The sequence below is a fragment of the Oreochromis niloticus genome, unplaced genomic scaffold, assembly GCF_001858045.2.
Source record: "Oreochromis niloticus isolate F11D_XX unplaced genomic scaffold, O_niloticus_UMD_NMBU tig00007993_pilon, whole genome shotgun sequence".
Taxonomy (NCBI): Eukaryota; Metazoa; Chordata; class Actinopteri; order Cichliformes; family Cichlidae; genus Oreochromis; species Oreochromis niloticus.
In genome coordinates, this window is record NW_020328892.1 from 3591 (window position 1) to 16965 (window position 13375).

The 13375-nt window shown below is 42.5% G+C and overlaps 1 protein-coding gene and 1 long non-coding RNA gene across 3 annotated transcripts; one reads left to right on the forward strand and one right to left on the reverse strand.

Annotated features, from left to right (window-relative positions):
- Positions 1 to 3246: 3246 nt before the first annotated feature.
- Positions 3247 to 6061, reverse strand: LOC109198894 (RING finger protein 145-like). Of its 2 annotated transcripts, XM_019354201.2 has the most exons (3): positions 5953 to 6061; positions 3877 to 4055; positions 3247 to 3544 (listed from the first exon to the last, which is right to left on the reverse strand). In XM_019354201.2, exons 1-3 carry the CDS (start codon positions 6009 to 6011, stop codon positions 3495 to 3497), a joined length of 288 nt encoding a protein of 95 aa, XP_019209746.1. In that variant the 5' UTR covers positions 6012 to 6061; the 3' UTR covers positions 3247 to 3494. The 2 variants fall into 2 exon arrangements, 1 of the variants encoding a protein (XP_019209746.1); XR_002059436.2 differs by lacking the exons at positions 3247 to 3544; positions 5953 to 6061 and adding an exon at positions 5416 to 5661 and having other exon boundaries at positions 3554 to 4055.
- A 359-nt stretch (positions 6062 to 6420) lies between these two features.
- On the forward strand, positions 6421 to 12249 carry LOC112845592 (uncharacterized). The gene is made up of 3 exons (XR_003218448.1): positions 6421 to 6888; positions 9981 to 10200; positions 12207 to 12249. It is a non-coding gene; the product is annotated as an uncharacterized LOC112845592 (long non-coding RNA).
- The last annotated feature ends 1126 nt before the right edge of the window (positions 12250 to 13375 follow it).

Below are 13375 nucleotides of genomic sequence, written 5' to 3' on the forward strand. Positions count from 1 at the left end.
GATATTAAATAGTATTGAGGGAGACAGGATCAAATACAGTGAGGCATCTCGGGTGGGCAGAGCCCTGATTCAGTAGGGTGAATAAGGGATCTCGTCTCCTCCGTACTTAATGAGTGTGGTGTACCTGTCAGTCATGTCTGGCACATAAGACACCAGGTAGGTCCATCATGGTTGTCACAGATATTTGCTTCTTGGGCTTCCCGTCTGGGTCCTTCAGGAGAAAATAAAAACTGTTACCTAAATATCAACACTTTGGTTACATTATTGTGTGGTCCACGTTCATGCGCTCACAGTGATCTGCACTGCCAGCAGTCCCTCACCTGCATCTTTGCCATCAATGTTGAACTTCACTGGCAGAGAGCTGGCACTCCAGTGGTTTTAAGGCCGGATCCACTTGCACGCACCTTGCTGGCATCATGGGTGGGCAGCACCTTCACCTTGTAAGGGTGGACAAAAGGGAAGAGAAGAACAACACGCTCACAAATGAAAGGAGCCTCATTTACAGAACCCAGTAAACCACACAAAGACTTTTCCATTTTTAAAGCTGGCCAGAGTGCAACACTGTAACATGTAACACCTAGAGGTTCAGATGGTTGCAGTACTTTGCTCATTTGGATCAAAGTTTGGGGAAAATCTTTCATTAAATCAAGTGATTGTAATGCTCTTGCTTCCGTTGTGTAGTTAACCATCTATCATTTTAGATGTTTCATTAGCAGCCTGATGAAATTAGCTGTGGCGTTAGCCCACTTCAGCCATCCAAACAGATGACCATCTAAGGTGAATTATGCAGATCACTAGCACAGTACACAGATTACCACTTCTTATTCCAGCCAGACTTGTTGTTACTTCATTCTAATCATGCAGTAACAACAAAGATTTATTCCTACTGGCTTTTTAAAATGTGCTTCTTCTATTCTAGGAAAACAAAAACATGTTATCACAAGGTTTGGTTTTTTTCAATGACATTTGTGTTGGCTGTGTCAGTTGCAGGCAAACATTTATCATAATGGTTAGATATTAGGAAATAGCTTAAAATCAGTGCATATTTAACTTGTTACACTGCCTTAATGTTGCCTGCATGGGATCTCCTCATCAGCATATGACTGTACCCTGGATGATGATATGTGAGGAGCTTGAACTTGATTCGCTAACAGAAACTAATTTAGCTAGCTTAGCACACATGTCTTGTGGCAAGATATATGCACCTAAATGCTTTAAGTCATTGGCTGTTCTGCCAAATTCCCACCAACCTGCAACTTTGTGAGCTGACTGTTTCGGGATTTTTCTGTTTTAGACAACAAAAAGAAAAGAAAAAGATCTACAGATTCAGGCATTTCCTTGCCTGTGGTAGTCGCGTAGAATGACGTCACTGACAATGGTCTAAGTTGAAAACAAACTTTCTCAAACAAAAAAAAAACAAAACAAAACAAAAAAAGAAGAAGTGAGTCGGCGTGTCATCTTTACCGAGCACCATACATGTTTGCCTCACATTAAAATTATTATTTTTCCTTTTCAAAATAATTTGTCTTCAGAGAAGTCAAATATATCAAATTTGCACGAATTCCACGGCCGGCAGGTGGCGCAGAGCACTTGCCGCCCGCCCCTGGCAGCTTGAAGCACAGACAGGCGATGGTTCGATTCTCACTCAATCACTCATGGCGACTCCTGTCTGGAGCTTCGGCCTGCTAGGGGGATTCCTGGTCTGCGCAGGGAATCCCGACCTTTTTTTTCTTTTCTGTTTTTCTTTTTTTCGGGGTGTTGGGGCCTTTATTTATAAAGCTGGGACTATCTCCCTTGTCATGGCTACCAACAACAACGCCAGCTTGGGGGAGAGCAGAGACCCGATAAGCACAGACTCATTCATCCTTTATCCACTTTCTTTTCACTGCTGCTGCTGCTGTGGGAAACGCTGGGACTTGTGTGGCTATGCAGTTTTTGCCTTGTTGGGACCAGTCTTGAATTTTACACATTTGATAAGTGAAGACTGGATGTTTAGTGACCAGAGCTGGGATAATCTGGACAGAATCTGCAGCCTGCCTCTCCAAATCAGAAATGGCTTTAGATCTGACGCTAGCAGACAGGCATGCATGTCTCAGGGTGATTACACACTAACACATTGTGATTAATCACACACATTTGTATACATTTTATTCACAAGATTTTTAAAAAAAAAAGAAAAAAGAAAACCACTATACAAAATGTGTTTTTGTGACAGGCTGCTAGTAACAAAGTGCTTAAAGATTTAAAATTGGTTCTTTGCCAAGTTTTCTGTTATGTGCACACACATTCCTTGACTTAGGCGCTTTTAATTCTCCAATAATGGTCAGTGCAAAGTGTTTACACAAACAAAAAACAAAACCAATTTTAAATCTTTTTTTCAAATCGGGCTTAGAAGAAACAGCTGCGCTTCACTAGCACACTGAGGCATTTGGCAGTCTTGTCCATCCAAGGTGGCTGAGAGCATTAGGCAGGTAAGTACTGCAGATCTGTCCAGGAAAGCTACTGTGGAAATAAAAGAAATTATTTTACTGCTGTAAACACTGAGTTGAATTAACAGAGAATTGAATAATCAAACCTTTTACTTTGTTAAATCTCACAAAAATTTGTCTTTTGAACAAATTGTTGTTTTAGTTAACGACCTCGGGTGAAACCAACTCTGGTCAGCTGTACAGAAACGATCAAAATAAACAAACAGACTCTTCAAATGAGAAATGTCAAAGTCAAATTGAGTTTTTATAGCACATTTAACACATCAACCAATGCGACTAAAAGGTAATAAGAGAGATGTACTGCTCCAGCTGTGTATTGCTAGCTGTAGGGAGGCTTTTTATCTTGTTTACAGCATCTCTCCTGAGCAGGAAGCTCTGCCAGCCCAGCTGGGCTCTGAGCCAGACGTTATAGTACGAGTGGACCAAGATGATGGTGCTTCCCATCACACTCCACTCGCCAAATACAGTCTCTGATACACCATAGCACACCACGCACACCGCAACCTGGTGAGGTAACAAATCACTGACAGTGAGGCAGAGACAGTGCTGATGCATTACATGACAGTGTCTGTTTACAGTCAGAACTTAGCAAAGAGTTGGTGTGTGTGTGTGTGTGTGTGTGTGTGACACATAGCAGAAACTCCAGCAATCTGTAGCTCCCATTTACACAATATATGACTTCATCCATGTTCTACACTGGAGCTGTACGAAACTCCTCCACCATGAAGAGAACAACAGATCAGCAGAGTGCCAAGCACCTGGCGGTAGAGTGTTTCAGAGTTATTATGGAATTAAAAAACAAGCAAATATACATGTTTAATTATTATTGGGCTGAACTGTTTGGGTAGAGCAAGTTTAAACTATTTAATTTAACGTTTTTGCACACTGCGATGCGGTTGTGTGTTACCTGGAGAGAGGTGAGGATTGAGGAGGAGATGATGATGAGAAGCCAGAAGTCCATGTGGAAGAACTGGCAGATCATATAAGCCATGTACGCTGGAAAGATCAGCAGGAAGAGACAGAGAGAAACTGCACGGAAGTGCTTCCACAAACTCCTACGGGACGGGCAGCAAAACCAGCATATGAGAAAGCAGGCAGGTTGATAGCAGGCTTTGCAAACACACTTTCAGTCAGATTGATGTCAAAAAGACAAACTGCCTGTTTAGGAATGAAGAAAGAAGGACAGTACACCGTAGTATTACTTAATTTATGATGTTAGCATGAGTTGTACTGATGACCATAGATAATGAATTCTGTGATAATTAACTAACTGCCCATAGTTATTAATAGTTGTTTATGATCAGTAAAAATAAAACAAACAGTGGGACACAGAGTTTTCTTAAAAATAAACACATGAAAAAAGTCTTTGGTATATTATCTTAGTTGCCTCTAGATGCTCCCAGGGCTAGGACTATAGGATCAGCTATCTCCAGCATGGACTGCAGGATGGAAGCAGCAACAATAAAGAGGACGATAGAGAGGAGGAAGGCTCTGTGGATGACCTGCAGCTCAATGAGGCCAGTTTGGACAGCAAGGATTAGCAAGGTGATAGCTTCAGTCATCCCCCTGCACAGAGAGGAAACACATTAGAGTTGACACACCACACAATTATATGCTTGGCTTTGCATTCAAGTTGGAGATCATATACACGTTTATCCAGACTTGACCTTTGGGTATACAATGTCAATTATTTTATCCTATTAGACAGTTGTGTGAAATGCAGACATCCTTAAAGAATAGTTCTAGATATGTGTGTTTCCACACGAAGAGAGGTTGAAACAGACTAAACTAACACACACGTGTGTGTGTGTGTGTGTGTGCATGTGTGCACGTGTGTGTGCGCGTGAGTACAAAGCTAAAGCACGAAAATGAGTGCGAGTGTTTGCGGATGGCACGTTATCTAAACACGGTGAAACAGCAAAGTCAGAGAAGAAGAACAAGCACCACAGCTAGCTCTGCGAGCCTGCTGCCAGTGTGAAATGACACATTTGTGGGCGCTTCCCATGGTGGCGGCATGAAAAGAAGAAAAGGAGAAAGGATGGATGAGTTGGTGCTTAGCGGTGTTGTGCTAAAAAAATGATCGTCTTCCAAAAACCGATCGCTCGTATTTAAACTGCTATAATAACTTGTTGGTCTATAATATGTGAAAACATATATCAAATGTATCCTTCATGGATGAAATCAAGTCATCTTGAGCCACAAACAACATTCCTATAACAAGGTAGAAGCTGCAAAGAGTTTTTGGTAGTGACTTTTATATATGCTTTATTTATCTAGTTCCAAAAATGTGGTTGACGTTAAAAAAAAAAGTGTTTGTTAGTTTTTTAAAAAGCGTAATCTGTGCAAGAGGACAGCAGATGTTGCAAGAAATCTAAGAATAGTTGTTTAAAGTTATTTGAAGTGGACAAAGAGGATAAGGCGTTTGTAAACCCTGTTGAGGGAAGTCTATCTAGCAAGATATGTAAAGATATTGGAGATTAAAAAAAGCCCCTAGGGAAACATAGGAAATAATTATTTGTCAGGCAATGACTTGTTGGCAGAAGAAGAGTGGTCCTTGGTAGCCATGACAAGAAGGAGGTCCCATAAATGGGGCTGGGCTGTTTGTTGCTGGCAGGTAAAAGAAAAAACACAGAGAAAAATGAAAATCAGGGGAAGTCCAGGCCTTGGAATTTTCACTCCAAGGTCCCCTGCCTGGACCTCCCCCTAGCAGATGAACATAGAGAGGTAGGGTAGGTGAGCCTAGGGCTCGAACCCGGGCCTCTATGGTACTAAGCTGCTAGCCCGCCACATGTCGGGCAAACAAAAGCGGGAAAATTCCTCTATTTAAAGACCACAACGCGTACATCACGCACCCAGCCTTTTGGAAATGAGCTGGAGACCAGGCATTTTTGCACTCCAATACTTAGTAAATTTCACACACTCACACCTGATTTTTTCCCTGCACACCTCTTTGGTTTGGGCCTGTTTTCTTCCTTGGTTGATATATGTGTAACTGATACATGAGATTGGCCCTTACCGCTGTATGGACTGATATATAGGGTGCCTTAAAGGCCGCCTTAAAACTAAGTGTTTCCCTGAGCTTTTAATTGCGGCTTGAAAAAAGTAAAAAGAAATGAAAAAAGAGAGAGAGAGAAAAATGGAGGCAGGCTTGAGCTTCGTCTTTCACTGTGGGCCTACCCTGCTGTAGCAGACGGACTACTATCAGAGACTCGAACTAGGGTCGTTAAACTCTGGAGTCCGAATGCTGGCCTCTTAACGCTGTACACCACTCAGCAGGGCGAGTAAACTTTGGAAAAAAAGGACATTTATCTTTTGTCCTTCAATTTTTTATTTTTTTTTTGTTATCGTTTTTCTAAATCTATTAAGCTTCTTGTGCAATATTGTTCCACACAAATTACACATGGACATCTAGCTATTTTTTTATTGGCATTCACAAAATGGGACTGGATGTTGGACGGCTTACCAAAGCCTTCCTGCTACCCGAATCCCTGCTTGGAAACCTGCTGGCCGCGGCGGCACCATGTTCTCACCACACTCTTCCGCTTCAGCTGTCTTTTTGCCTCATGGCTATACCCACACTGACCACTCCTTCAATGAAGGTAAATACAAGCAGGTCATTCTGAAAAGACACACAGCTTATCATCTTATCCTTCTACAACACCTAAAAGCACTCTGTTCATTTCTTCGCTAGATTAGCCGCTAGCATACACGCTGCTGTGTTAGAGGCTTGTTGCTACCTAGTTAGCCATGCTGCACACCTGTTACTCTGTATTTGTCAATGATTCGGCACTCCTTCGGTTTTGTTATCCATTTTTAGACAGTAATGAGATCATCTGCACACTCCACAGAGCTCCAGAGTTACTGTTCATAGCAAAGTGTAATGCTGTCCTTGGAGATTTTCACCTAAGACTGTGAGTGTGAGTGTGTAATGGATTTCAAAGTGTTTAAGTGTTCAGAGCACTCTACAGCCTGGTAAGGTGGCAAGTTTGAAAAGAGCAGCAGAAGGTATCAGTACTGTAGTGTAACTTGTTCTTTTCCTTTCCTAACAGTGAACAGAGTGCCGATTATTATCGACAGCTACGTCCACCCGGGGTGAAAGTAGTGTGGGAGACCATCAGGACCCAGCTGGGTTTCCTTGGTCCAGAGGTTTGGAGAAACCTCTTCCTTTTCTTTCATCACAGCTGTCCTGTGCCAGATGTTCTGTTGACCCACTGAGAGAGGCGTGTTTGAGAAAGATCAGGAAGACTGAAGCTCATGGTAGGAATGAAGGAGGACCTTGTGAGCTCCACCAGCAGCTCCCTCACAAGGAACTGTTCACAAGTCCACTGCAGGCACGCCCCAGAAGATGGATAAAGGCAGCGTTTCATGAAGACACTGGAACCAATCTATCTTCATAACAGTGAGTTTTATCAACAGGTCATATGCTCTTGAGACATAGTCTGGCGATAGCGATTATACACAAATTGTGGGTGTGTTTAAATTGTAGCAGCTATGTGGTGTAGCTTATAGCAACATGTACTGTGTGCTCTGGATGCTTTGTAGGTGAAAGCAGCATAGTTCACTACAAAAAGCTTTCATGGTCAACATTTCTGCCTCTATAAAGCAAAAATGTATCAGGAATTCATAGATCAAACTTTATGAGTCCCTCGGGTGGGTTCAGCCTATCGTGCATTTAATCTCCTTTCCAATAAACACAGAGTGACATGATTTGAAAGTTGAAATTGTTTCCAATTAACCAACTTGTTTCATTTGAGTTTATCTGATAAAAAAATGCTGGTAAGTAAGCTTGTTGCAGTATTGGATGTAAATTGTGTATGCTGCTGAAATATCTAACAGACCAAAATATTTTTCAGTGGTGAATGATATTAGGAAAACCCGTAGATCTTGTTTTCTAACTGCATTGTAAGTAGCAGACAATGAGGGATGGCGTTCAGCTGCAGTTAAAGAGGCTAATGTTTACAGCCGTACCCAAGCTGCCCCCTGCCTTTGGCCACACAGCTGTGTAAATACATTTGGCGAGGTGGCTTTTGGTCTGACTGTAGACTGAGTTTAAATGACAGTTGCACTTGCACTGGGTGACTGATCTCCATTTCCTGGACAGTAAAAGCAGGGTTTCCCTTCTTGGAGTTAGTCAAGTCAGATTTTAGGGTAAGTTAAAGAGGTTGTTGTCTATATTATGCTAAATGCTCATGCCTCCATGGATAATGCTGCAGTTTCCCAGACATGGATTAAGCCTAGTGCTAGGCTTAAAGTTGTTTAAATGGAGGTCTTCACTGAATTATTCTTTTAATCTGGGACTAGAAATAACCCATATCTGGGAAACCCTTTGAAAACATCTTTAGTAGGCATTATAAAAAAAAAAACTTGCTGAAGTGCATTTTTAGAATAATTTGAAACATGAATTCTGTCCATGATTACTTTCAAGCAGACTTCTTCTAAAATTGCAAGGGTCATAGTTGCCTCGGTCTGTCATAGCGTTCGATGTCTGTACTTTAGCCCAGACAGATCTGTGTTAAACCACTGTGAGATATTGGTCATCTGTGTGCTTGTGCAAGTGTGTCTGAAACTGGGGGACCTGATCATAAATGTGTGTCTCCATTGAGCTACAAAGAAAAGTGCTTCAAAGTGTTGGTTCTGGCATATAAATGAGACAGACCCCAGTGAAATTTAACTGGGGTGATGGGTAAAAATGAACTCCTACCCACAGGAAGGCAGCAGCTCTGCTGTCTGTAGAGACAAGGTCAGAGTTTCTACAGGCAGCAGCTCTGCTGTCTGTAGAGACAAGGTCAGAGTTTCTGACCGTCAATCATTTAGGGATGAAAAGTAATCTTTGCCTAAATGTAATAGTTGATTGCACTGCAGCACAGCTTTCTTGATGAGGAAGAGCAGCTGTGCTGTGATGTCAGCTTCAGCTGCCCAGCATGCACACCTGAAATGTTGGTGGTTTCAGTTGATGGGAAGAGAAAGCTATATCACTTTCAGCAAAACGAAAGGTGCTCATTGTCGATGTTCTTTGTTTTTGTGTCTTTATGCATATATTTCTATATACCTTCCATGGTTAGACTTTATTGTTTCTCTGATGTTGCTCTGATGGCCGTGACTTTTTTGATGGCGTCTTTGTTGCTGAATAGGGCTGCCACGATTAGTCGACTAGTCACGATTACAGTCACGACTGATTTAATAGTCGACGCGTGGTTTGAAGCTTTGTAAGATCACAAAAGACGCAGGAATAAGTAGTAGGATTTAAGAGTGTAATAACGGACTGAAACAGAAGATGGCAGCACTGCATGTACAAGGATGCCAGCTGCCGTTACGCTCCGAAGAAGAAGAAGAAGAAGCAGTGTCCCAGAATTCATAGCGCGGCCCTGCTCAGTTTTCAACAATGGCGGCAGCTAGTTAGTTTTAATATTACTCTTATTAATCTTTGTGGGTCACAACTAAACGTTTAACATATTTTCAGGCGAGAATGTAGCTGTGTAAACCTCAAATATCTGCTCAGTTTATCAAGACACCGCATATTTTCAAAAGCGCTCCGACGTTTTCGGAGACGTCTGTTACCCACTAGCTCCAAAGCTAGCCGGGGGCAAGGCTCACTAGAGCCCGTGAGAACACCGGACTCCAGGCAAATCGTTTTCAAACGCACCACCGTCTTTCGCTACTCAGGTTGAACATATATAAGTCAGTTAGATAACTTAAAAATGTTATTGTTTGGCCTTTTTTTTTTTTTTTTTTTAGTATTTTATTTGTTCCTGAGTAAATCGGTTTGGCTGAGATTAAAGTTATAGTTCATACACGGCCGAATAAACGTCAAGCAGACAACTGATTATCAGAAGTGTGAGATGTTCAGAATATACTCCGGTGTCCCGTTATATTTTAGATAGCAAGGAGTTTATTAAACTTTACCGAAACAATCTGTAAATCTCATTAAATTTAATAAACTATCATCTTGTCTTTATTTTTAGTTAGCACATACCCTAAACCAGGGGTGCCCAATCCTAGTCCTCGAGAGCTACTGTCCTGCAGCTTTTAGATGCATCCCTACTCCAACATAGCTGAATCAAATGGTTTGATGACCTCTTCAGCATGTCATCAAGTTTGGCAAAGGCCTGATAACAAGACATTCATTTGATTCAGGTGTGTTGGAACAAGGATGAATCTAAAAGCTGCAGGACAGTAGCTCTCGAGGACTAGGATTGGGCACCCCTGCCCTAAACACTTAAAACTGTAAGCTAATGTTATATAAGAGCAGATGCTGCTGGTGCAATAAGCTGTACGTTTTACGTCCAATGGATGCATGATCCGATTAGTCGACTAATCGCAAAAATAATCGGTGACTAGTTGACTATCAAAATAATTGTTTGTGGCAGCCCTAGTGGACTTTGATTCCAAGTTAATACTAGCTAGTGTTTCTCACTGGTTTTTGGGCGGTGGAGTAAAAGGGATTGGTTGCTGGCTGTTTGTAATGTTAGCCTTGTCTTTGCTTTCTTACAGGCAGGATAAAGACATGGTGATAAATGAGTGTGTGGGCCGTCTGCTGAGGACCAGGAGCTCAGGACACTCAGACGGGGGCGTCGCAGCAGGAGTCACCGCGCACCACAATCCTCTGCTGTTCTGAGATGTCACACTCCTGCCTGCACATAGAAACCACAGTGAAGTCAAAGTTCCACCTGCACCTCCACCTGTTCTTGCAACAGCATGAACACTGACAGAGGTGAGACAGCAGAAGAGTTTTTGTCTATTTTTTGTTTTGTTTTGTTTTTTACTAAGTTAAGGAATTAAGTGAAGAAGAGTGATTAAATAAATTGTTTCTTGCAGTTTTGATTTAATGATTGTGTTTAGGATTATTTCAGAACATGTTTAGAGGATCTTTGTAAGCCTGTATTTCCTTTAAAAGAAGGGAAGCACTTCTTCATTCTACAGAAAAGGTGACACATTACAGATGACTTCATAAAAACCACAGTGAGCCAGTTGGATAAACAGCAGCCTAATCAGACTTCTGCAGAGTCTCAAGTTTTTTTGGAGTCTGCTTCTTGTGTCCAACAGGACGAATTCTGTCCATAAACAAAGGATTTGAAAATGTACCCATTTTTGTTTTCGTTTTACTTTTGCTGATCTGACACCACTTGTGCCAAAATCCGGACAAATGTCATTTGACCAAGGAGCAAATCTGAGCCAAATAGACTGATCATTTTTTTCACGTGGCGTCTCATCAGAGGACACTTTTCCTTTTCCAAGCTCCTGTAGAACTGGCAGAAAAATCCTGGAAGCGCTGTCTGAATTCTGTTTCGAGACATGTAATCACAGACACATATTTCCTTTTTTAGCAGAAAGGTTGGCCTGTGGATAAGCAGTTCTGGTCTTGGACAGTGTGGGAAGTGCACAACGTTGAAGTTGCGCAGTTGTGTCTTAAAGAGATTGAGCTTCACACAAAATGCTTTCATGTGCGCATAAAGTTGTGGTACAAGCTGCTCTTTCCCTTGTAGGCTCTTGTTCAGGGTGGTTAATGATCAGTAAGATCATCTAAAAATGCAAGGTCTGCCAACCATAGAGGGTCATTCAGCTCATGAAGAGGTCGGTCCTTCTCTTTCAAAAATGGTCAATTTCTGATCTCAGGGAGTAAAGACGCTTCAGCACGGCACCGCGGCTTAGCCAGCGCGCTCCGAGTGGTAGAGTAGATCCCCATATTCAGCATCCGCATCAGAAAGGAAAGCCTGAAGTTCTCCGTGGTACAGTCCACTTGCTCGAATTATGTGACAGTTTTTACAATAGTGTTCATTACATCTCCAAGATTGACTGTCTTGGCACAAAGGGCTTCTTGGTGAACAGTACAGTGCATTTCAACAGCCTCACCTCCAGCCTCTTTCACCTCAGCGCACATCGTAGACGCCATTCCTTGTGTGCACCCGCCATAGCTGGAGCCCCGTCTGTTGTATCTTCACACAGCTTGTCCCATTTAAGTCCCATTTTGTCAATTGAGTCTGACACAGCTTCAAAAGTATCATACCTGTTGTTGTGCCTTTTAGACTCTTAAGATCGAGCAGCTCCTCTGTACTCCACGTCTTGCGAGGAGTTGGGCCACCTCATAGCTGGCTATTGTAGCTTTTCCTGGACTTTTTGAGCACAAAAAAAATACTGTTGCTGACCCTGCAGGACAGCTACCATTTGCTTTACTTTCTGCTCTCGCTCAGCACCAGTGTAGGATGCATAGACCTGATGTTGGTTCATAATGACGTCGTCATTCACTCTTTCATAACTGCCACAGTTTCAGTGCAGATAAAACAGACACTTCCCCTTGGATTCTTTGAAGAAATATTCACTCTCCCACCGTGTCTGAAATTTTCTGCACTCACTTCTACCTTTCGCTTCTTTGGTTCTGCCATGTTCAGTAACTTGGGTAAATTTCTTCTAGGATTGTCCTTTCTGGTGGAGCAACTGCCTTGATCAACAGCAGCTCCCCTGGTGTTAAAACTAAGAAGTGCCATACACTCAAGCAAAAGTTGAAGTGCGGGCCAATTAAAAATGGACCGCGGGCCGTAGTTGGACACCCCTGCTATAGACATTAGCACACACTCCAACAGGTTTTCATCCTCTAGAGTCACTTGGATGAACTGAAAACACTACGTCCAGATAACTCCGTGTATATAGGTATTATCTTACAAAAAATACAAACAAATATAAACAAGTATTTTATTTTCTAAATGTAATGCTTCCTTTTAGGAGGAAGGTGGAGGCGCAGCTCCAGCAGAGCAACACCAGAGGTGTGTGGAGAGGACTGAACACCATCACTGACGGAGCACTGTGAGCGGAGGGGGTCCAGAGTCTGGAGACCAGGTCTGGCTAACAGATTGAACCAGTTGTTTAACAGGTTTGATTCAGTAGCCCTTCCCTCCCCCATCCACCAGAGCTCGTCACACCTCTCTGCAACCCCCCACAGCACCGGGGACATGAATGCACCTCACCTGTCCCCTTTTCCTTCAACCACTCTACTGGGTCTAAGTCGTCCCACCTGCTACGGCGGCTGAGGTCCTTTGGGGTGAACAGGACAGTCCTAAGGACATTTTATGACACTGTGGTGGCGTCTGCTATTTTCTATGCTGTGGTGGAATGGCAGAGAGGGACGGGGGGAAATCAACAAGCTGGTCAGGAGGGCCAGCTCTGTCCTGGACTGTCCGCTGAAGTCCATCGAGCAGGTTGGGGAGGAGAGGATGTTGTCTAAGCTAACATCCATCATGGACAACACCTCCCACCCCTGCATGAGACAGTACGAGCACTGAGCAGCTCCTTCAGCAGTGGACTTTACGCCCACAGTGTAGGAAGGAGCGCTACCGCAGGTCATTCTTACCAGCAGCTGTCAGACTCTATAATGCAGCTTAACATTCCTTTGGTCATCTTACTCACCAGCTTGTTTTACTCTCATTTTATACATATCTCCGTACAATTTTCTCAATTTTTATACATATTCTGTACATTGTTACCTGTATATACGAACTTCGGTTGTTACGTTCATAGGACCACCCTGTGTCTTCCTCTTTATATTTTATTTTCCCTTGCTGTAAGGGTTAGAATTTCTGATCCGTGGGATTATAAAGGTTATTCTTTCTATTCTATGTTTTATATTTGTTTGTATTTTATTTGTATTTTCTTCTGCTATCTGTACCTCAGCTGAGGAAACGCAAAAATTTTCCCCCCGGTGGGATCATAAATCATTTATTATCTTATCTAACAGAATGAACCTTTTGGGATTTAGTTACCTGGATGATTGAGCATGCATCAAGACATAACTGGACCCAGTTTGCACTTTTGTTTGTAGGGAAGTTGACACGTCACGGTGTAAGAAATCTTCACTTTTTGTTCCAGTTTTACATAAACACCCTCATCCTTATACA

What these genes read in the sequence shown, in the direction of transcription:
- LOC109198894 (XM_019354201.2), bottom strand. Translation starts at nt 6,011, where the DNA reads ATGGTGCCGCCGCGGCCAGCAGGTTTCCAAGCAGGGATTCGGGTAGCA. An exon ending in CGGGTAGCAGGAAGGCTTTG is followed by an intron (nt 4,056 to 5,952) that starts GTAAGCCGTCCA and finishes CTCTCTGTGCAG; the next exon opens with GGGGATGACTGAAGCTATCA. An exon ending in AGCCCTGGGAGCATCTAGAG is followed by an intron (nt 3,545 to 3,876) that starts GCAACTAAGATA and finishes CCCGTCCCGTAG; the next exon opens with GAGTTTGTGGAAGCACTTCC.